This window comes from Scardinius erythrophthalmus (assembly GCF_964197995.2).
Source record: "Scardinius erythrophthalmus genome assembly, chromosome: 3".
NCBI lineage: Eukaryota > Metazoa > Chordata > Actinopteri > Cypriniformes > Leuciscidae > Scardinius > Scardinius erythrophthalmus.
This window is the reverse complement of record NC_138223.1, coordinates 2,328,561-2,353,956: the sequence shown is the minus strand read 5'-3', so window position 1 is coordinate 2,353,956 and position 25,396 is coordinate 2,328,561. Positions and strand designations below refer to the sequence as shown.

Here is a 25,396-nt window from a genome sequence, read left to right as displayed (position 1 = left end):
TTGTTGTTGTTGTTATTATTATTATTACTGTTGTTCGTCTCATCATCACTGTACGTTTATCAACCATCCAGCAAACTGCCTCTGTGTTTCATGTCAAACAAAACCTCACCATATTACGCCAGAAACACACTCTACGCAAGTACTCAAATGCATATCGCTAAAGAATAACAAGAGGAAAAGAAATAGATCGCAAAACTACTTTGCATTAAAAAAAATTATATGCCATAAATTAAAATAATTGTACTGTAATGATTACTTGTTATGTTTGCTTTTTGACAATAATTAAATATTTAAATAAATATGGGTTAGATTAACAGACAATTAATAAAAATAGTATCATCTCATACTCAGTTTTCCATTCAGGAACTGATAACTTTGCATAGACATAGACATATGCATGATGACATAAAGTAAAATATTTAATAAAATATTCATAATGCATTTTATGTTTTGTACTGGTTGCTTATTCACTGTAAAAAAAAAAAAAAAAAAAAAAAAAAGTTGCTGCCTTAAATTTTTAAGTATAATCAACTTCAACTAAAATTACATTAAACTGACTTAAAAAAAAATGAGTTAAAATTTAAAATTGCTTAACTTATTTTGTTGAGTTAAAGCAATGTAAAAACTTATAACTCATTGATCATATCATTTTTAACAGTGTTGTTTTATTTCTGCTTTTTGACAATAATAATTAAATATTGAAGTAATTCAGATATTGGTGCAGACACTAGATATTAAATAATATCAGCAAACAATTAGATGATATCTACATGTCAACTAACTAACTTGAAATTGCTGTTTTCTTCAAACTCCACCGTAACTGTAGTTGATCTGTCGATTCACACTATCGTCCACTGCATTGCATTCTGACACATTTCCGAATGTAATGATGCATGAAACTGAAACTGAGCGTTTGCATTCACAGACTTGCGTAGAGTGTGTTTCGGGTCTAAGTTGATCCGTTCGTGACTGGATTGATTAAACTGGCTGAACTGGTCATCAAATAACCCGGAAAGTTTCCGTCTCCGTCTCCGAGGAGGAACAAAAACACGCCTCTTCTAAGAGTTAAAACAGACTTCTGACTCTTCACATCTCCAGGTTTACGAGACTTCTCCCGGTCACTGCCTTTCACGGTCGTTCTCTCCGCAAGACTGGCAGCGCATCACGGTCTCTCTCGCGCGTGAGGCTCTGACTGTCGGCTGGATGGAAGATGGAAGAATCACAACATGATTTCTTGTGTAAATAGATTGTAAATTACTCCAGCGGTTTGACACACGACACGGTTCTCGACTTCCACAATTGTGAAACATGCAAAACCTTCTGGAATGCAGCTTATTTTTTTCCTTTTTGTCCCTTTTCAACATTTCTTTTGGAGAATATATCACTTTGTTGTGAAGAAACTGCTTATTTCTTAAACAGTGCTTGGTGTCTTTATTTCTTATTACTGCGTTCAGTGTGTGCGTCGTGTCAAATCACCTGCCAAACACAATCATGATGATTCATATAGCATGACTTGCTCCAAAGTATACAATGGTACCCGGTCCAAAAAATGTGGTAATACCATAGTATTTTTTCCCCCCTGTTTTTGGCAAGCAGATTTTGCACAGACTAGCCCTCATGTTTCCATAAGTAAATGTTAAAATCTAGTTTTTTAAAATCTTAGTATTTTTTTGCTATTAAAGCACTCAAACTTTTTGCTTCAATAACTATCAGTGTTGCACAATTATTCATCTCAATAACCGTGTCAATGCTGAAAAGTTAGTGTCATTATCCAGCAAAACTCAGGTTTTGTTCTCATCCGATAGTGTCCGTGCAATTAAATCAATAATATTAACTGTCTTTTAAATAATGGGTATATAGGGAGCAGAGGTGTAAAGAGCACCTGAAAACCATACTTGAGTTAAAGTACAGTGAAAATGACTCAAGTCACCAATACTACGACTTTATTAAAAGTCGAACCCCCGGTTTCACAGACGAGGCTTGAGTCTAATCCCAGAATAAAATGCATGTTTGAGCTGTTTTAGCTGAAAGCATTGCACTAACACATCTTAAAATATGTCAGTTTCATTGTTTTGTCTCAAGATGCACATCAGTAATGTTTTTGCATGTTTATAAAAGCTTCTTAAATGTCCTAATTGAACTGAGGCCTAACCCTGGCTTAATCTAAACCCTGTCTGTGAAACCAGGCCATAGAGTTTCTGATTTAGTCAGTACTGACAGGAGAAGTTCACTTTTAAAATGAAAATTCTGTCATCATATAATCACCCTCATGTTGTTTCAAACCTGTATGAATTTATTTCTTCTGCAGAACAGAAAGGAAGATATTTAAAAGAATATCAGTAACCAGACAGTGTCTGGTCTCATTGACTTCCATAGTATATTTTTTTCCTACTATGGAAGTCAATGGGACCCAAAAATACTGATATTCTTCTAAATATCTTCCTTTCTGTTCAGCAGAAGAAAGAAATTCATACAGGTTTGAAACAACATGAGGATGATTATATGATGACAGAATTTTCATTTTAAAAGTGAACTTCTCCTTGAAGTATTTTACTCGTACTGAATATCGGCTCAAAAATGCAATAGTCTTCAACACCTCAAGAGACGGATTCCCTTAAAGCGTAACTCTCGCCAAAATTGAACCTATAGGGTCTTTTTGTTAATCTACACGAGTCGAACTTTCATGTAAAAGCATAATTAGAATGGAAACGCCACTTTTAAGTTTGACTGTATTTTCGTTTTAGGTTAAATGTCTTGTGAATGGGAGTGAATGGGGCACTTCTATGATAGCATCAAAATCGCTATTTTTAAAACACTAATGCGGCTCGACACAACATGAAACTGTGCTGGAAGTCTCACCAGAGGCTCTACACATTGTTCGTGTACACAGAGTTTACTAAAAAGCAGAGGTGGACAGTAACAAAGTACATTGACTTGAGTACTTAAGTACACTTTTTGAGTATCTGTCGTTTACTTGGTTATAATGTTTACTGGAAACGTTTAACTTGAACTTCACTGCATTTGAAAGACAAACATTGCACTTTTTACTCCACTACATTTCTGTCAAAGTCCTCGAGTAGAGAGTTGTCAGTCAGGGGATGATTTGCATTTTGGTTGGAAAATAAAGTCGGATTGACGTCAGAACTCGACTGATGTTGGTTTCTGGCATCAACACGATTTTCATTTTCAACCACAGTGCAACATCTGTCCGACGTTGGAGATTAATGTCAATCTGGCGTTGGATTCTGACATCAACCTGATTTTCATTTTCAGCGTTGGGTTTGGTCTTCTAAATGCGAATTTTGTCATTGTTTTGAAGCACATTAGCTTATAGATAACAGTAAGGCTAACATATTCATTAAAGCCAAAACACTTTAAATAGGGGTAATATTTGAGGGAACAGCCATTTGGGTGTCCGAAACCATTGTGGACGTTATTGAGTGACTCATTCAATCTCACATTCAATCCCACGACTGGAACTGTGTTCTAGAAATAAATTTGATATTGATATGAGGGTAGCCATAGATTCAGAGGCATAAGGTACTGTAAGTATTACATACAACAATAATAAAACAATGCATTGACATTTACTGTTTACTGTTTCATACTTAAGTCATTTTAAAAACAAGTACTTAGAAGCAATACTAAAATTCAGAGTCAGTTCATTCACATTCGGAGATCGACTATTTTTGTCTGTCAAAATGCCGGCGGACAGAAACACAGTGAGTTGATCAAAATCTTTCTTTTTAGTAAACTCTGTGTACACAAACACTGTTCTCAATGCTGGAGTTCATGTGTAGAGCCTCTGGTGAGACTTCCAGCACAGTTTCATGTTGTGTCGAGCCGCATTAGTGTTTTAAAAATAGTGATTTTGATGCTATCATAAAAGTGCCCCATTCACAAGGCATTTAACCTAAAACGAAAATACGGTCAAACTTAAGTGGCGTTTCCATTCTAATTATGCTTTTAAAGGAACGTTTGCCTCGGGTAGATTAACAAAAAGAGCCTGGTTGCATTTTGGCGAGAGTTACCCTTTAACACAGTCAGTTGTGTTTTAAGTGAACGTATGTGTAAGAGTATATTGGATCCGTGCGTCAGGTCTTAAAGTGACAGTAGCCTAATAAACCTGACGCCAAATTATGAGATGGTATTTAAAATATTTACATGGCGTTTTTTCCCATGGTATCGATTCCAAAATGTTGGCCAGTGAAAATGCAGTGACTATAACATTATTAAAAAAAAGTTACTGTCAAGACCTGGTCACATGATAACGACAACATGGCGAATGTAGTACGTCCAGATTACATTCACACTATGTAGAACATACTTTTTTAGCGGCTGCGAAGTAATTACTCATTAAAATACTTACACAAGAGAGTTTGCGATATCAAAGTGTGTAACGTTGGACACTTCATACACAGCTTATGTAGCGAAGGGGGCGGGGCTTCAGACTGATAAAACAACCGTATGAAATTCCTACAAGTGCATAAGTGCACAGTGTGTAAGTGCATAGTGTGTCATTTGGGACACAGTCGTGTCATCTTATGCTGATATAACAGGAACTCTTCCGTGTTTATCGCCGCCTGTCTCTCGTCTCTATTCTCGACCCGAGAAGAATTTACACTGAGCATCAGACGAGTCTCGACCTGCAGATATTACACAGATAAATGACTCTCTCTCTCTTTTACAGTGTTCCTTCCCCTCTATTTGTAGTTACAGGAGCAAACACAGCGAGACAGAAGCGCAGGAGACGGGCTAAATAAAGGCCGGTCTGTGTGTCGGACACCGTCGGCCGGGCCGAGGCTATAACTGTGGTCTAGGAGTCCAGCCAAGGCCTATAAAATCAAATCGCCTTTATAAAAAGAGCTCAGGGTGTGAGAGCAGCATGTCAGCACCACACACACACACACACACCGCCGGCACGTCTAGTGCGTGCGAGAAATACTTGGCAGAATGTGGTGAAAAATAAGGCTATTCAGAGTAACTGGAGCCTGTCTGATGCTCTCTGTGCTCCGGCGCTATACGTGATTCTTCTGGAGAGAAAGTCCAGCGAACACAGAGAAAATATGCTTGAAACCATCTAGACCATAACTGTTGCATAAATATGTGCCATAAATTAAAGAAATTAATCAAATATTCATCGGCCATTTTCATTGTACTCGAATTATTATTTATTGTTTTATTTCTGCTTTTTGACAATAATTAAATATTTAAATTTAGACACTTAAAATAAAAATAATATCATTTGATCTCAACTTAGCAGCAAAAATATGCAAAACAGTCAATTAATTAAAATTATTATAGTTTAACATTTTCATAGTTTTTATTTATTTAATTGTAGCTTCTCTGATGATTACTCATTGTTTTATTTCTGCTTTTTGACACTAAAAAAGTATTTAAATAACTAAAATAAAATATACTTGTTTTATTTCTAATTTGTTTGATGCAAATATTTGAATATTTAAATTAATACATATTGATTCAGTTATCAGGCACTTATTAATAAGATTAATTATATCAGAATTGAACTTTTGGGAAACACAGAGAGTTCACATAAAAATTAGAAAGAAATGGAGAATGACCAAGTTTTAGGAATATTTTTTTTTAATTATATATATATATATATATATATATATATATATATATATATATATATATATATATATATATATATATATATATATATATATATATATATATATATATATATATATTCATTTGCAGTGGCACGGCCTCTGTAATAGTAATAGTTGAAATAAGCTTTAAATACAAATATTGATCATAAAATGCATATTTGTATTCAGGGTGAAAACAATTGTGCACTGGTAGAAAACATTTTTGTTTTAAGAATACATATTTATTTGAGACGTATGTAACAAAATCATCATGTTGTATTGTATGCAACTGCAACAATATAACACAGTGGTTATAATGTGCAATTGTGCATGTAGATTTTATTTGACGTACAAATTTCATTCAATTGTTTTAAAACACACATTTCGTTATATTTTAAGAAAAAGTTGAAGAATGACCTAATTGTTTCTTAAAACTCCCTTTTGCGGAATAAAATGAGTGTTAAACGGGTCAAATGAACGTGAAGCGGCTCAGATCACGTGATGCGAAATGTTTAGAGAAACTTTTATCATTTTGCAAGGCTGATTTTGTGTTTTCAAGTCTCTATATCATTATAAAAATGCCCAAAATGTCGTCGGGGTCAGAGGTCACCCTCAGGCCATTCATCACGCGTGTCATCGTCCAGGACCAGCTGCAGGATCGATAAGAAGAGCCATCAACCCTGACAACTCATCCATACCGACAATATTCAGCGCCTGTCATCTCACATCGTGATTAATCACAAATGCAAATGATGAATAGCGGGCAATTAATCGACATCCAACCATTAATCTAGACGCTGACATATTGAAGGACAGGAGTGGCGGAGGAAGTTTGGCATCTTATGGAAGTGAATAAATTAGACTGGAACATCAACTTAGTTTTTCTAGATATTTGGATTTCATAATCAGTATCACCCATGGAATCTGCAGGAGATGGCACTGCCTCTCTCAATATTATAGGCTTATGTGGCACAATACATTACCTTTTTGCATTTGAAATAATCTCTATGATAACGATGATAGCCTACAGTGCTGTACTAGATTTCAATATGTGATAAATTAGTTTTAAATTATCAACACAATCTTTTTTTTTTTTTTTTTTTTGATAAAGTAAGTGCTAAACTAGACTACAGCAGGGACTTTTACATTTGTTTTGGGCAATCTAACGTTACTTGAATATATTCTTACAGACTATTTATTTAGTTAGACTGTTCATATCATAAATATTTGACGTTATTTATTTCAGTACTGCCAAAATAAATAAATAAAAATAAATACGAAAATAAATAAATAATAATAATAATAAAATAAAAAACGAAACAGTAGGGACTTTACATTTGTCGGGTGTTTACGCCACCACGCTCATTTGCGTCATCACGCAACGTGCTGACGCAATTCCGTTACGCGCGAAATTTTGATCGGAACAAAACAATCTTGTCAGACAACAGAAGAGCCGCCGCAGTTCCCGCTTCACACATCAACACTCGACCGAAACGATCACGATGGCGGAGTTGGGCTGCTACTCTCCCAGCTTTAAAAAACCTTGTGATGTTCTTCGGATGAGACGGAACCGGGCGCGGAGCGAAGGGCCCGACCGGAGGACCTCGAGTCCGGCCGTGTCGTTGCCCGGAGTCCGCCCGTTCTCACCCGGGCCGCTGTTAAACGCTCCGGACCGGTCGCGAGGCGGCGTGAAGCGCAGGAATCCGTTCGCGAACATCGAGAACACGTACAACAGTCCTAAGAAACGGGCTTTATCGCACACCGACGGCGAAAAGGCGGCAGTTGCTCCGGTTCTGGACGGGAAGCTCAAAGAGCGTCCAAACGCGGGAGCGTCACTGAGAGAAGAACTGCTCAACACAGACCGACGGAAACAACACGAGATGACGGTACAGTACCGCACACTTATGCGCTATTATATATTATAATGTTTATTAACATGAGACTGACATTCTTTTACCATAAATACCATGGTACAAAATGTTCACCATATTGCCATGATTCATAACTATTAATAATATTGTTATATTTTAACTCCGTTATTCATAGTTTCTTCCTTGCTAAAAATGTTTAGCCAATTTTTTTATTATGTTAATTTTTTATTATATTATTTATGATGTAATATTTATAATTGATGTATTTTTTTATATTAAAATATTTTGTATACCATTTTTCATGTGATTTTTTTTTATGTGTAGTTTTAATATTTGTTTATTTACAGTTTAAAAAATATTGGGCTAATGGGGTTGTGACATGATTAATAATAATTAAGAATAATAAAATTGATCAATTTCTTCTCTGATTTCATTTAGGATCATGTAAGCATGCACATCTCTAAATCGGAGCTTATTATGAAAACAGGCTGAACAGTAGATGATGTATAATAACATAATTTAGAGCACAAAAGCGTTTTAAAACATTTAATTAATTCGACTTATTAAAACGATCTGAGTGAATGATTCAATGACTCGCTCATAAATACTCTGCGTTTTTGAATTGAAATGATTCAATTACAAATACATTTTTAGCAGTCACTTGTCGCCACCTACTGGTGTAACGATTTAATTAACACAATCTTTATTTGAAGCGTCAAGTTACTTCAAAGGGTGATTTGCTCTATTTTGAAGCTACCGTAGACATCAGTGTTTATACCCGAACTATCCTATAACTATACATGCCAACGGCTCTCTCTGGATCAGAACACAGATCCGAATGTTAACGTTTGGGAATGAGATTGGGTGGGTGTTTGAATCGATTAAACAATTAATCGTGCAGCTCTAATCATCATGATTGACCTTTCGCAGGGAGTTTGATTGACAGGCGATCTGACCAATTAGAATCCGCCATTTTTGTCCGACAAGGAGATTAACGTCGGAGGATTTGAACTTGATAAATGTTGTGTACTGACGTCAACATTCCTTCTGGTGTTCATTCACGTTTATTTGATGCTATAAATTAACTAGAAGAGATGATCGGTTCACGAGCCGCTTTAACTGAGGCGATCTGTCACGACACATTAACGTCACAAAACGGTATTTATTGTTTAAAATTCGTTAAAAAATGACCAAATTTTATATCAAGTTTCATATTAAAAGTACCCTGGTCTGTCAGTGTGTCGTCAGTGTCCTCTCTGCGATGTGTGTTTCACTGTGTGGCGTGAGAGAGGCGTGGCTTGTCGGACATAGCAACCGTAACTAAAGGGGGCGTGTCTTTGTGAGCGGTCAGCTGTAGTGTGTGTGCTGATGTTCCTCTGATGTTCCTGCAGACGGCGTCCCTCTCTGAAGACGACTGTCTGTTCGAGGAGGAGAGATCCACTCCAGTGTTGAAGGTCTGAGGACAGCTGACGGTTGCTCATGATTCCTCAGTCATGGTGTGTGTGTGCTCATGACGTGTGTGTGTGTCTCCAGAGTCCAGAGGCGGTCTGCGCCGCGGCTCCAGCTGAAGTGTGTGTGGAGTTCCCGGCCGACTGGTCCCTGAAGACCCGCGTGTTGTTCACGTCTCCTCAGTCGTTCTCCTGGGCGGAGCATCTGAAGGCACAGGAGGAGGCGCAGGGCTTGAGCTCGCACTGCAGGGCCCAGTTCACCAGCGCTCCCGCTAACATACCAGTACGCACACCAGTCACCACTGAAACACCACTGGACATCAGCCTAGCAGTGCAGCGCTCAGAGCTAGTGTTCCAGTGCTGGACACACATGCATAGCATACATGAAAAATGTGTTATTTATATATAATATATGTGTTATTTATGTATAAATATATGTATACATGCATATGTGTATATTTATATATACAAAATAATTATACACACATATATTTATGTAAACACAAACTTTTATTCTGGATGTGATCAATCGTTGCCCAGCACTATTTTTTATATTAAAGAAAGAATATTAAATTGCTATGTATTATTATTTTATGATATTATTAATGTTATATTTTATAATTTTTATATACAAAACTTAGCTTTATATATAAAAAATACGTTTTTTAGTTTTAATGTGTGATTTCATATACTTTTAGTGTATAGTATATAGTAGTTGTAGTTTTTGATTAATTAAATCTTTATATTAAATAAGAAATGAATTAAATATAATTTTATATTATTAAAGTAAATTTCATAATGGTATGATATATGAGATAGTAGTTATATGAGTTTTTTAGTGTTTATAATTTTTCATAGTATTTATTTTGAATAAATAGTAATTAAACATTATTTTTAATTTATATTGTTTTTTTATATTTAAAATATGTTTGTGTGTGTTGCAGGATCCCCGGGGGTGTGTGGAGCTGCGTTGTGGTTTCCAGCAGTGTCTTCAGTTCTGGCAGCACCCGTCCATGCCCTGGCTCTCGCTCTTCCCACGGATTGGTGCAGAACGCAAGTTCTCTGGCAAGTGTGTGCCGTGGGCGCTGGACACAACGCTGCAGCAGAGCCTGATGAGCGACTGGTAAGAGGAGAGTGTGTGTGTGTGTGTGGGACACAACGCTGCAGCAGAGCCTGATGAGCGACTGGTAAGAGGAGAGTGTGTGTGTGTGTGTGGGACACAACGCTGCAGCAGAGCCTGATGAGCGACTGGTAAGAGGAGAGTGTGTGTGTGTGTGTGTGTGTGGGACACAACGCTGCAGCAGAGCCTGATGAGCGACTGGTAAGAGTGTGTGTGTGTGTGTGTGTGTGTGTGTGGGACACAACGCTGCAGCAGAGCCTGATGAGCGACTGGTAAGAGAGGAGTGTGTGTGTGTGTGTGTGTGTGTGTGTGTGTGTGTGTGTGTGTGTGTGTGTGTGTGTGTGTGTGAAGTTCAAAAGCGTCTACAATGGCAGACAGTGACCAGGGCAGCTCTGGCATAATGTCAATAACACTTCTACAAATAACTAAGTGTCTTTACAGTTATTGAGGTAAACATACAATTTAGTTTATAAACCTAAATTAACAAATAAAAGTATTTTTTATTTTTAATTTTAAATACCACTTTTATGTAAATTTAATTTTAAATACCACTTTTATGTAAATTTAATTTTAAATACCACTTTTATGTAAATTTAATTTTAAATACCACTTTTATGTAAATTACCACATAAAAGTAATAAACCTAAATTACCAAAAATGTGAACGGTACACAACCTTAGTTTGAATCTCAAAAGCGTCTGCCTTATGCTAGTGCTGGACGATAGGCCCAAATTGATATCACGATATATTTCTTAATTTCGGTTGATACGATGTAATTCCGATATGAACAATATAAAGCCTCAGAAAAACTGCGTGGAACGCCCACAACAGACTCTGTTCCTACAAACCAATGAAAAATTAATTTGCCGAGTATATGAAACCTCCTCTTATAAAACTATATAATATTCTAGAAATGAAAACAGCACAAATAAATTAATGTTCACCTTTTATTTGTATTTAGCCTTCATACAAACAAGAAATGTGTAATCACCATCAAATAAACATAAGATTCTCAATTTATTATTTTATATATATTAATATAATATATATATATACACACACACACACACACAGCGTTTCCATTAATCGATGTTATGCGACTAAAACTTAATTTTTTCCTCTCGCGATAAATCATCCCAAAACTCATGGCGACGGATATTAGTAGGTTTACGTATATCGCAGCCGCCGCACTAGCCGTTATTATTGATGGAAGGAGACGTGTGTGTGTCATCCAGCATTAATGGTAAAGAAAGAGCCATAGGCTGTGTGTCCACCGTGAGCGTAACGAGGCACTGGGTGTTTTTTTCATGCTGAAGCGCTCACCAAGAGTTGAAAAATGTTTAACTTTGGCTAAAAGTTGCGCTAAAAAAAAAAAAACAGCGCTTATCACTGTCACTTTTTACCCAGCCGTCCAATCACAGTGGAGGAGGGGCGGGACTAATACCACACCGACCAACCGCCACAACAGATGACAACAACAAGCAATAATAACGGAACAAAAATCATTTAAAACAAGAGCCAGAGAAAATACGTTACAATGTATCGACATTTTCAACACATAATCAACACAGAAACAAATTATGTGCGAAATTAGATACTAGTAACACTTTCGCTGATATTACGTATCATTTGCTAAATATTCCTTTTTCGAATTGCCTGAAAAACCACCTTTTATGTGAGCATAAAAACATTATATTAATATAAATAAATATTAAATATTTTTGCAATATATGGGAGTTTTTGCGAAATTGACGTGTTTCCATTGGGCGTATTTTCAATTTCAATTCACCCAATTTGAAGGGTAATGGAATAAAGGGTAAAGCTTGTGTGTGAAGGTGAAGGCGAAAGCGTCTGCCACATGCATGAATATTAACAGCAGCCCTCTAGATTCTGGCGTCTGTGATGTGAATGTTATGTTGACTGGTGTGTGTGTGTGTTGTAGGTCTGTGAGTCTGACGTCTCTCTACAGTCTCCTGAAGGCCCGACTGTGTCCGTATTTCTACCTGTGCTCGTATCAGTTCACGGTGTTGTTCAGAGCGGCCGGTCTGAGCGGGTCCAAAGGCATCACTGCACTGCTGTCTCCCACCACTAGAGGACTGAGAGAGGCCATGAGGGCCGAGGGTGAGCGCCACTGACCAGTTAAACAAGCGAACCCAGTGCCATATTCTGTAGATTAGGAGGCTTAGATTTTCTTAAAAGTAAAAAAAAAAAAAAATAATAAAGTTCTTTATATATATATATTTTATTATTATTATTATTATTATTATTATTATATTTATTATTTTATATATAATTTTCTTTTGATTTAATTCAAAACTTGGTCATTCTCCATTTCTTTCTGATTTTTATGTGAACTCACTGTGTTTCCCAAAAGTTACATTCTGATATCATTAATCTTAATATTTGTATCAAACAAATTAGAAATAAAACAAGAATATTTTATTTGTTATTTAAACACTTTATTAGTGTCAAAAAGCAGAAATAAAACAATGAGTAATCATTAGAGAAGCTACAATTAAAGAAAAATTATGAAAATGTTAAACTATAATAATTAAAAAAAATAATATATATATATATATATATATATATATATATATATATATATATAGCAATTACTACATGCGATATAGTCTACGTGTCTCCTAGATGAAAATTTTACTGGATTCTTTTTAAAACAATATTCACTGAAAAATAGCATATTTACTGCATTTCAGACTGAATAAGATAAGTACATAAGATGCTGATTTTTAATTCATTTGTGTTCTGAAAGTCTGAGGAAGAATCTTTGCTTTATTAAGAAACTTTTGCATTTATTTTAATCAATGCAATCAGATACTTTTGTGAGAATTTGTCGTCTTTCATAACATGTGACCATGATGTTGAACTTATTAATTCCTTTGTTTTGCATTGAAAGGTTTTTGCTTAAGAACTACTTTCTCAACACATTGCCTATATTTTATTTTTACGTCTGTCTGAAAATTCCCACACTGTAAAATCTCTTAATCTTAATAAGTTTATAGAACGTATAATAAGTTTCCTTTGCAAAGTCCCTTTTGTACTTTTTCTCTTCCCTTTTCCTTTTATGTTTATCAAATGTTTGTAATAGTAAAGAAAACATGTTAATAAGGCAAGATCCATTCAGAGAAGACGGAAAATAGTTTGATTTTATCTCAATTAATGGTGGCTGCTTACTAGTTATACTAGTGATAGTTATAGTTATACTAATAAACTCTATTTATATAGCACATTTCATACACTCAGTGCTTTACACAGAAATAAATTAAAATAATCACAAAATAAAAGCAGTATAATATATTAGATATCTCAATTTAATAATAATGCTAACACTAATAGTAATAAATTATCAAAAAAAAATATTTTAAGGAATAATCACACTTTTTCTTCTATGTTAAAATTTTAACAGTGTAAAGTTTAGTTGTGCCACATGTTGTTGTGACAAAAAAAGTTAAATTTCATATAAAAGATGTCTTCATTTGATTACTACAAAATTCACAACACAGAATTTCTGGAAAACAAAACATTTAAACAGTTATAAAAGGAATTAAAAGAGATATATGATACAGTTATAAAATGAATGAAGAGTAAAAAGATGATACATAGATAAACTTCTCATCTGGCTAAACACCGGTGTATCATATTTTTAACAACTCCCAGTTTTACTCTGAGATCTTCTGAGATAGAAGAAATCTATTGGGCGTCGTATTGTTTTATGAAGTGAGTCTGTGCACTGGCAGACAGCTGTGTATTGAAGTGTTATGTTTGTTCAGGGCTAGAGTTCTCACTCCCTCTGCTGGAGGAGCGGAGGAAGAGCAAAGATCTCGCTGAGAGCGTTCCTCAGACGGACAGCGAGGAGCCGGCCAGCAGCGCTGCGTGAGTGCATGACCTCTGACACCAGATCTCACAATACACATCATCTCAAAGCAGCTTTACAGAACATGCAGGAGTCCACGTTACAGTTTACTGTGATCTGTTATCAGAGGAAACTAAGTTATGCATTTCTGAAATGTGCATATACAAAATCACAGTTAATTAAATTAATTTAAACACTAATTTAAGGCAGAAACAATTAGCTCACTGAAGTAATGAATATGGTTTGTTAACAGATGATTATGACATTTAGATATTTTGATTCAGAGTTTGCGTCATCTGAAGTCTTGCTTTGATCAGATGCGCTTTGGATATTGATCAATGCATTTGTCATCTTTCCTTTTTCCAGATTAAGTGAGCACAGTGAAAACGAGGAGGATGATGATGAAGATGATGATGATGGTGGATTTTCTTGGCTGAAGGAGATGGGCGTCCAAGACAAGATCAAGAAACCAGACGCCATTTCCATCAAACTGTATCCTTACAGCTCTTTATATAAACTTGTATGTGCAACCTTAACTACATGCACACATACAGGATACACACATGTAAAACGATATACAGTGATTAAACTTCAAATGTTGACTAAAGTTATCCTTAGACAAGAACGGGTATTGTTCAAAATTCATGTATAACTTTGAAAGGTTTTGATCCACTTTAAATGTTGACTTCTGTATACTATATAGGAAATCTTCTAATGATTCAATGAGAATGAACCTCATTGGTTCTTGTGGAGCTCTATGGAAGCTTGTTTCCGCCACTGAATAATAAATAAATAATAATAATTGCGACTTTTTATCTCACAATTCTGACTTTTTTTCTCACAATTGCGAGATATGAAGTCAGAATTGTGAGAAATAAAGTCGCAATTCTGAGAAATAAAGTCGCAATTGGGAGATATAAAGTCAGAATTGCATGATATAAAGTCGCAATTGCGTGTTATAAAGTCAGAATTGTGAGATATAAACTATTCTGAGGTAAAAAAAAAGTGTCTTTTTTTCCCTTAGAATTGGACTTTATATCTCACAATTCTGAGAAAAGATGTCAGAATTGCGAGATATAAACTCGCAATTATGTGTTAAATTCAGAATTGTGTGATATAAACTCGCAATTATGTGTTAAATTCAGAATTGTGTGATATAAAGTCGCAATTGCGAGAAAAAAAGTCAGAATTCTGACTTTATATCTCGCAATTCTGACTTTATATCTCGCAATTCTGACTTTATATCTCGCAATTCTGACTTTATAACACGCAATTGCGACTTTATTTCACGCAATTCTGACTTTATATCTCGCAATTCTGACTTTATATCTCGCAATTCTGACTTTAAAACACGCAATTGCGACTTTATTTCACGCAATTCTGACTTTATATCTCGCAATTCTGAGAAATAAAGTCAGAATTGCGAGATGTAAACTCGCAATTGTGAGATAAAAAGTCGCAATTATCTTTTAAAATGTTTTATTTTGTGGCGGAAACAAGCTTCCATAGAGCTCAAACGTGTTGCATAACACACAAGAATGAACCTCATTGGTTCTCGCACGTCAAGGGAACATGCGTGAACTTCAGTTTATCACAACTGATGTGTGAGTTGATGAATGCAGGGTTTCCCCGGGGCATTAAAAGTCATTAAATGGATTTTGTGAAAATTAAGGCCTTTAATGTCATTAAAAAGCATTGAATTTGATTCTTACAGGCATTAAAAATTTAGATATAAATCAAGAAAATGTTATATTATCAATTTCTCTGTGGTTAGTCATGGGTCATGTATGGCATTAAACATAAAATGGCATTAAAAAGGGCATTATATTTAATTTGAAGATACTTGCCAATGTGAATAAAAGCCTAAATTCAGTCTGTCTGTACAAAGATTTGAACCAAATGGATTGTGTGAAAAATGTCCAAACTTGGCTAAACCGTTATTAATTACCAGACCATGTTCATATGTGAAGCACGCTGTGGTGTATGTCGTGATGTTCTTCCTTGAGTCGTTCCCCAGTCGTAAGGAGCACAGAGAGGTGTGTTTGGACCACAGGCCGGAGTCCGTGGTGTTGGTGGAGGGTTCGAACACCTTCACGCTGCTCAACTTCCTCATCAACTGCAAGAGTTTGGTGGCAGCAGCCGGCTCTCAGGCGGGTCTTCCTCCGACACTTCTGGCCCCGACGGCCTTCAGAGGGGCCACACTGCACACACTCAAGGTACTCGACGCATGTGTGTGTTTACACCTGGCCACTTCATGCGTTTTCTCAGATCGGATAGCTATCCCATTTATTAAAACGATTCCATTTATACCTGGTCACATAAATGTGTTTTTGAAAAACTGATATAAATCCGATCTTCAATTCACGCACTATATGCAGAAGTTACGGTGGCCGACAGGAAGTGATGTCGTCGTCTGAGACATCAGAGTGGCAAGAAATTATGTTTACTTAATTATTCAGTAAAACGATGTTATTGCAAATATTATTGCTAATCGTTCATCATTGTGTCAGTGTTTTATTCGCTGACTTAAACTAGCGTCTTTACACGAAGACCAACATAGTGACGAAACGCGCGTTTGGCCATTCAGGGCCACCGTAGAAACATGCCGATGTAAGCGGACCCGCGGTGTGTGTAGAGAGAAATGCCTCATTCTAAGCTAATAAACACACAACGGTTCATTAAGGCGAGACACTACAGGTGAATAGGGTAAAATCTTTAACTAGCAGATATCACCATAAAACTTTCCCAGTTGATTACCTACATTAAGATGAGAAAACAGTGTATTACAAGTTTCTGTAATTTAATGTTTAAATATGCAAATTAGGCAATATCTAATTAAATATGCGCTCATTTGCATATATAAAAAAAAAACGAAATCTGAGTATTGGATAAAGCCAGGTTAAAAATTATTTTTTCATTGAGTTCACATATTACATGGGAAAAAAATACAGAGGGATTTATGGATATCTACTTCTGTTATCCTGTAAATCAGAATATACTGTCAATAGCCTTAAAAAAATTGATTTTCGCCATGTTTTTTGGAATAAAATGTTGTATAAATCAGGCTAGGAATAATATATTTACAAATCCCTCTGTAAATGTCTTCATAATATAACTAGGTACAAGACTGGAAGGTTTGGTGTATATCGGTGCGACTGAAGTGGAGATTTCAGAGAGAAAAGTCATTTTGAGAAAACGGGCTTTAAAGATTTATCATCAGCCAATGAGATTGCGCATTCAGCCCTTTTACTTTCACGATTGGTTGCTGATAAAAAGGAAATGACCATATTTGGATCCGACAGCATTGTACAGGAGAGAAAGAGCTTTCTAACAGTGTATTTCGGACTTTTTTTCACCACAAGTCTGAAAGAAGACAAAAATCTCAAAATTGACCAGTAAAAAAAACAACGATGTTTTTGCCTGCCGTGTCTCGCCTTAAGTAAGCTCTTTATACACCACTGAAAACATAGTTATGTTTATGATATTGCATTTCTGTCAACAGATCCTCCTAAATATTACACACTGCACCTTTAAAGGCTAATATAGGACACTGATGACATCATGCATTATTTATTTTCTAATGCACTCTTTGTGTCTGTGTGTGTTTCCAGGCGCGCGCTGTGAATGTGAAGACTCGAGTGAGGACGGGCTATCAGGACGTGTGCAGTCTGGAGGTGACTGGTCCCATCATGCCTCACACACTCCACGCGCTGACGCAGCTCCTGAGACCGGCTCAGAGAGGAGAGTTTTCTGTGGCTCTCTACACACACGAACCCACGGCCGTCCTCAACGTTCCCATCAGCCCGAGCTCTGAGCCGGAGCCACAGCCGGTACGCTTGACTTTCACTTGTGTGTGTGTGTGTGTGTGTGTGTGTGTGTGTGTGTGTGTGTGTGTGTGTGTGTGTGTGTGTGTGTAGCTGCTCCAGAAGGTGTAATGCTCTGGTTTCTTCTTCTCCTCTAGGAGTGTGTTGTACAGGATCTGGGCCGGTGTGGGCTCCAGCAGAGCTCAGTTCAGCAGCTGGCAGCGCCGAGCATTCTGGGAAAGTGTGCGCTCAGACAGTTGCACATGAGAGACTACTCGTACAGCTGGAAGACCTGAGCGTGAGTCTCCACTGACAGGCCACACTATTAATATCTCTCGGCATCTCAGGCGTCATGTGACTCGACTCGCTCTCGGCATCTCAGGCGTCATGTGACTCGACTCGCTCTCGGCATCTCAGGCGTCACGTGACCAGACTCGCTCCATCAGTGGCACTGAGCTGGTATATAGTGAAGCTTCTAGTGTTCTGTGCATGTAAACATTAGTTAATATTTGTCATTTTAAGTCTCAACTTTTATGGACTGTTTTAAATGGTGTGATTTTAAAGTTTAAGTTTTAATCATCGTCTCTTAATGAGAAACAACTGATTCCTTCCTTCAGAAGTGTGTGTGTGTGTGTAATACAAGTGTATTATTCACACTTGTTTGAATGTATAATATTAAATGAGCTGAAATATCTCCCGCTTTATACCTCTCATAATGGTGTCACAGATGAGTGCAAAACACACGTGTTTAAAGCAAGTATTTCCATTTCTCTGAGGATAATATGCCGTCTGATTTAATAATAACCTGCTTATTACATGGATACTTTTATAAATAAATGAATGGACATGAAATATTGATTTGAGTGTGAATATTTTTTTTTTTATGAAACTAAGTGTGGTACATGCCACAAAACATTGGACTAATTCTATCATTTTTTTGGTTGGTTTGTGGAAAATTAAGTTTAAAAAAAGTATAAATATACACTTGTTCAACATGATGGTGTTGAATTGCTTGAAATATGATTGGAATCACTTCAAAAAGGGAAATACCGTTCAGTGCAACATGTGCAGCTCAAGTCTGTCATATCGGCTACATCAAATTATAATGAGAACATTTTTGGGTTTTGTCTTTGGAATCAGGCTCTCAAAAATAATGAAAATTTGGATTTAGATCTATTGGCCCATATATCGGTTATCGGCTTTCAAATAAATAGAATGATCGGTTATCGGCTTTCAAATATATAGAGTTATCGGCTTTCAAAATTATAGAATTATCGGTTATCAGCTTTCAAATATATAGAATGATCGGTTATCGGCTTTCAAATATATAGAGTTATCGGCTTTCAAATTTATAGAATTATCGGTTATCAGCTTTCAAATCTATAGAATTATCGGTTATCAGCTTTCAAATCTATAGAATTATCGGTTATCGGCTTTCAAATATATAGAGTTATCGGCTTTCAAATGTATAGAATTATCAGCTTTCAAATATATAGAGTTATCGGCTTTCAAATTTATAGAATTATCGGTTATCGGTTATCAGCTTTCAAATCTATAGAATTATCGGTTATCGGCTTTCAAATATATAGAATTATCGGTTATCGGCTTTCAAATCTATAGAATTATCGGTTATCAGCTTTCAAATCTATAGAATTATCGGTTATCGGCTTTCAAATCTATAGAATTATCAGTTATTGGCTTTCAAATCTATAGAATTATCGGTTATCGGTTATCAGCTTTCAAATATATAGAATTATCGGTTATCGGCTTTCAAATGTATAGAATTATCAGCTTTCAAATATATAGAGTTATCGGCTTTCAAATTTATAGAATTATCGGTTATCGGTTATCAGCTTTCAAATCTATAGAATTATCGGTTATCGGCTTTCAAATCTATAGAATTATCGGTTATTGGCTTTCAAATCTATAGAATTATCGGTTATCAGCTTTCAAATATATAGAATTATTGGTTATCGGCTTTCAAATATATAGAATTATCGGTTATTATTATTTCGGTGCATCCGTGTGTGTATATATGTATGTATATTATATACTATTATTTTATATATAAATATATATATGCACACACACAGTAATATATATATATATATGTATATGTGTATATGTATATGTATATATATATATATATGTGTGTGTGTTTCACATTTTAGGGCCAATAAGACGTTAATTACTGTGGTGTTATTTTAATATTTAGGCACATTTCCTCCCTAATTTTAAATGGAAAAATATATGTATATTGTTAAGTATATTTTTTTAGATTTGAATAAAATATTATTATTCTTGCAAGTGAAATGTGACCTGGCCACTTTTTTATGAGATTTACCCTTTAAACGCATTCATATCCACCGGGAAGATACTTTTTTTTAATTTTTTTTTATTTATTTTAAATCGATTACTAGTTTAGATTAAGCGTTTAAGTTAACTTGGTCTTTGTGTTATTGTTCTGCGTGCGAGTTGACGAATTGTGTGGCGAGGTCTTGCTAGTCTAAAAACAGAGCTTGAGTTTCTGCCAGAAGTGTAAAAATACTTGCAGTCAAGCCAAGAAATTCACACACACACACACACACACACACACACACACACACACTAACGTTACACACACACTCAGCTTACACATTAAAAGTTCTCAGACAGAAGCAGCAGAAACGAGTCTTTAAACGCATGCAAATGTGATATTGTTCAGGTAATGCGGTTTCTGCAGTGTAATGTAACTGTGAGGATGCATCAGGTCATATTTTAACACCCGTCACCTCGAGCCCTAAACGTGAAGCAGCGAGTGTGTGTGTGTGTGTGTGTGTGTGTGTGTGCATCATGTTCAGATACACTGGATTCATGTTCTCTCTGTTCAGCATGTGTGACTCGACCCTGAGCTGAAGACCGGGGAAACTGTGAATGAAGCCGCTCTGATGATCAGAATCTCTGAAGAACTGGACACTCGTGAGTACGTTCATGTCCTCGACGTCTCAGTGATGCTTTCAGCGGGAAATAACATCATATTCCAGAAACTATGTTGATGTTATTTCTCAACAATAAAGCGTGAAGCTGTGAATTGACTCAAAATAAGTTACAAGGAGAAATTAAAGGTGTAATGAGGAAAATATGTGTGTATGGTATTGTGTAAATAGTGCAATGTGTATTACACACTTTATTTTACAGTGTCCTTGTTACATATGTTACATGTACTTATAAATTATGATTGATTATAGCTAAATCAGTGTTTTTGTTGCAATAATGATTTGCATGTGCTTTAGTGATAAGCTAATCTATTGCTGTATTGTCTAATAATATAAGTGTCATAATTTATTTTACAGTGTCCTTACATGTACTTACCATAGTAATAACAGTAAATTATGCATAATTACATGCAACTAACCCTCAACCAAATCCTAATCCTAACAATAACCCTATAGTAAGTACATGTTGTTAATTAATATTACTCAGTACTTAAATATATAATTACACTGTAACAATGACACCTTAAAATAAAGTGTAACCCGAACTTTTAATGTCTTAATCAGTTTTCCTTGTCATTAAACATGATGTTAATCTAACATTGATCAGTTCTCTTGCTATTTAAGGAAATACGAGTTAAATCAACAGTTTCCAGAACTAAAGTTACATAACTAGTGTCTTTTTAACTGTAGAAAATGAGAAATGTTGAAATAAAATTTCTTTAAAAAAGTACTAAAATGACTAAAACCGAAATAAAAAATAAATTCATGCTAAATAAAAATATTTTACGAAGCAAATGCTAATAATGAAGCAAAACAAAATTGCTCAAAAATTAAAATAACTAATGAAAATAAAAGCTAAATCAGTGTCCCATTGCTTTTAATGCAATAATGTGCTTTAGTGCTAAACTAATATATTGCTGTATTGTCTAATAATTCAATTCAGAATATAAGTGTCATAATTTGTGATAAAAAAAAAAAAAAAAGTAGATTTAGTTCATAACTGGTAAGCTTGTGAACCCCCGAGTGTGTAATGTGGATCGGGTTACAGGATCATGTGACGCACGTCAGCACTATTAAATACAGCTTGAGCTGTTTCTGTGGGCGTCGCCCTGTCCGCCACGTGCCCCACTATACCAAAGATTATTAATATCATTTGGAAGCATAAGTTTTAAATGTATGATATATTGATATTTGAGATAACTCAATGAAACATGCCAAATTGTGCCGACATCATTTTTTTGGGCCAGACTGTCATAGGAATAAATTATGAACACACAAACACAAGAGAGAACCAACAGAATATTAATAACTGATTATGATTAATGTTTACTGTTTCCTGTCAGCTTTTTGATTTTCTATGCATTTTTTTGCCTATTAAAATAAAACTTACAGTTTTGACAAAAACAGTTTTGTCAGATTAATGCCTAAACCAAGTGTTTGTTCTTCCCTCATGTTTAAAATATTTACGACACATAAAATATTTTCCTTATATTTCAATGGTTTAAACTCGCAGGGTCATAAAAACAAACTGTATTTGTCAAACTATATAGTGTGTATATATGTATATGTGTGTTTACATGTATGTGTGTGTGTGTATATATATATATATATATATATATATATATATATATATATATATATATATATATATATATATATATATATATATATATATATATATACAAGCATATATGAGCATTTTTAGGGCCATTTAAACTGTGATGTTATTTTAATATTTATGCATATTTTCACCATGAATTTTATTGTAATGTGGAAATATATATATAAATTGTAAAGTATTTATTTTATTATATATATAAAAGGAATTGCAAAATGGAATGCAAATTTTGGGGAGATAATAGATTATATCTTTATTTTTGTCATTATTATTTACCAGGTTTTCTAAGAGGCCATGAATCTTCTTGGCACTGCGCTCATATTTACTGTAGCCCTCAGTGGTAAGTGATTAATCTCTTCTGTGTTTAGAAGAATCTGATATTAAAATTGGCATTAATTCCTTATGGCACGTCCTCATCCAGTCTGTCTAGGTTTGTACCTGCAGACGTCGGAGGTCCGGGCGACCCTCGGGAAAAGCGTGATCTTGCCCTGCAATGGTTCTGGACTCCCAGTGGAAGAGCTGTGGGTTCACTGGGAGGCGATGGGAAAAGACGTCCTCTCGGTTCGCGATGACATCATCAGGGTCGGGAGGGCGTTTGAGGGGCGGGTCAGTTTCCTCGGGGATCCCGCCAAGTTCGAGGACTTTTCCCTGGTTCTGACTGACGTGATGCTGAACGATGAAGATATATACGAATGTCTCTGGGAGGAAACGAGACCCGTTTGTTCTGTGTTACTGCAGGTGTTGAGTAAGGAACTGAGACCAGGGTTTGACATTTACTTTTTCAGTTTGGCTACTCCATTTTTAAGTTACCGGCCATTCAGAACTTCTACTAGCCAAAAAATGAAATAAAAAAATAGATAAACCAGATTCACGAACTTCTGAAGAGCATTTTTGAAGCTCAAAGTGGGCGGAGCCGGCAGCGCGTCACTCCCGGTTTTTATAACCCATCCGTTTAAATGATATCAGAGAATGTCTAATAAGGGGAGAACTTCCACTCTCAGTGAACTTCCGGCTTCTGAACTGGTTGCAGTTCCACTCTGGCTCCACATGAGGGCGCTCACAGGACGAGTGCAGAATGAATGGAGGTCTATGGCGCTATACCCCTCAAAATCCACTTTTCTCAGGATATAATTTTATAATAATATAATAGTAATTTGAATGTTGTATTCGAAAGGAGATGCAAAGAAATTACACACTGCTGGGTGTTAGATTTTTTAGAGTCACTTATTTGCTTTAAAAGTCTTTTAAAGGGGTGGTAAAACACCTTTTTTCGAAGGCTTGATTGTGTTTGTGGGGTGCACTGTAACATGTGTTCATGCTTCGTTTTTTAAAATTCGCATTATTTTTCACATATTTAACCATTATTCTACACTGCTCTGTCCCTCCTTGTAAAAACGGTCGGATGATTTCCTGGTTCTAAGAAGCCCCGCCCTCAAAAATACGTAATGGGCTCAGATTGGTTAGCTGGCCCAGTGTGTTGTGATTCGCTAACCGCCAAGTTCACGTTGTTTCGGAAACGCCCCTTACCCTCACCGGTAGTTTGTGCTTCAGTAAACAACGGCGTTAATATTCCCATACCAGTTTGAGCCCGAATCAGACCCAGAGAATGTTAGTGGAGAGGATCGAGCAGAACCTGTTCAAGAACGGCTGTTAAAGGACGTTTCAGAAAGGTATGTTTTTTTTTTAAGACTGCAGATCTATTGTGATCGCTATATGAAGCTGTTACTTTTGTATATTTAAAACGATTGTAGCTAAATATCTGTCGCAGAACTATTAACCCAATACGAACACTAAACATCGGCTTTACAACAGTAGCCAAATCAAACACAAACCATGTTTAGCATGCCTGTAGATAAACAATACATAAAAGCTATTAATCAAAGAATAATTTACAGTGATCACATAAACGACAACAACCACGAACATTCCAAGTTCGCTGCGCTGGTGATATTAAACAGAAGTTTGTATGTGTTTGTCGGATAAGTTTGAATTAACGTTAGCATTTAACAAACTGGTTTGTGGAGACAAACAGCGTTGTCCTTCGTTTACTTCCTCACTACAATGTACAATTAACAATACGAACTATTACAGGAAAACTCATCAACGAAAAAATCATACTTACAGCTTGTGGCTCGTAAACAGCTTCTGTTTTTAAAGTTGGAACTGCTCGATCTTTCAGGACAAGCCGTTGTGTGAATCCTGCATTGTAACTCGTAGATTGAGGAAGCTTTCCTCCAGAAAATGTGCAGCACAGAGAGCGACATTTGGATTATAATTATGAGGGACCGAGTTAAAAATAAATTGTAACCGTCCTTAGGAAGACTGAACAAAGTGGACCTGCAATCTGGGTGAAAATAACAGCGTTTCGACGGCATAGCGGCAAAGACTCTCTACTACCACAACAACTCTTCTCCAAAGCAACATAAAATGGCCTCGCCCCCTCTATGTATTGTGTTCCCAGAGGAGGGGTTTATGTAAATGTTGGGCTTAGTGATGTCAGCAAGCCCACAGGAATGTCGTGTAGTCCTTCTCAGCCGTTTCTGTAGTTCTTAGAAATTGATTTCTTTAAAAGCAAATATCTCCCTTTGCTTTAAACTTTGAACGTTGTAACTTTGCAGATGTTGTTTATGCTCAAACAGCAACATCACACACTAACTAAAGTTAGAAAAGTGAAATCGTGTTTTACCACCCCTTTAAAGTGTCAATGACGTCAAACACATCGTACGACCAGAGATACTGCTTTACGGCAATCCTTCGCTCACTCTGGTGCTTTCAGCTCTGCACTTTCTTTACTCTCGAGGCATCGACAACACAGCTGACACAGGCAAACACACAACACAGCTGACACAGGGAAACACACAACACAGCTGACACAGGCAAACACACAACACAGCTGACACAGGGAAACACACAACACAGCTGACACAGGGAAACACAACACAGCTGACACAGGCAAACACACAACACAGCCGACACAGGTAAACACACAACACAGCCGACACAGGTAAACACACAACACAGCTGACACAGGCAAACACACAACACAGCTGACACAGGGAAACACACAACACAGCT

At 36.1% G+C, this 25,396-nt stretch overlaps 2 protein-coding genes across 4 annotated transcripts in view; both read left to right on the top strand.

The window, feature by feature from the left end:
- The first annotated feature begins 7,017 nt into the window (after positions 1-7,017).
- On the top strand, positions 7,018-20,690 carry donson (DNA replication fork stabilization factor DONSON). The gene is made up of 11 exons (XM_081361853.1): positions 7,018-7,501; positions 8,878-8,940; positions 9,020-9,217; positions 9,879-10,057; positions 11,997-12,175; positions 13,843-13,945; positions 14,292-14,417; positions 15,943-16,141; positions 17,537-17,755; positions 17,887-18,026; positions 20,599-20,690. The coding sequence occupies exons 1-10, from the start codon at positions 7,118-7,120 to the stop codon at positions 18,022-18,024; spliced, it is 1,788 nt and encodes a 595-aa protein (XP_081217979.1). The 5' UTR covers positions 7,018-7,117; the 3' UTR covers positions 18,025-18,026; positions 20,599-20,690.
- The window catches only part of LOC308688653 (uncharacterized protein), a 13,176-nt gene continuing 8,340 nt past the window's right edge, over positions 20,561-25,396 (top strand). For 2 of the 3 annotated variants that reach the window (XM_081361861.1, XM_081361859.1), the window contains exons 1-3: positions 20,594-20,690; positions 22,601-22,661; positions 22,743-23,066. In XM_081361861.1, the coding sequence (XP_081217987.1) occupies positions 22,616-22,661; positions 22,743-23,066 (370 nt within the window). In that variant the 5' untranslated portion in view covers positions 20,594-20,690; positions 22,601-22,615. Of the gene's footprint in view, positions 20,691-22,600; positions 22,662-22,742; positions 23,067-25,396 lie in introns of all 3 variants that reach the window. The other variant, XM_081361860.1, reaches the window with a different exon arrangement.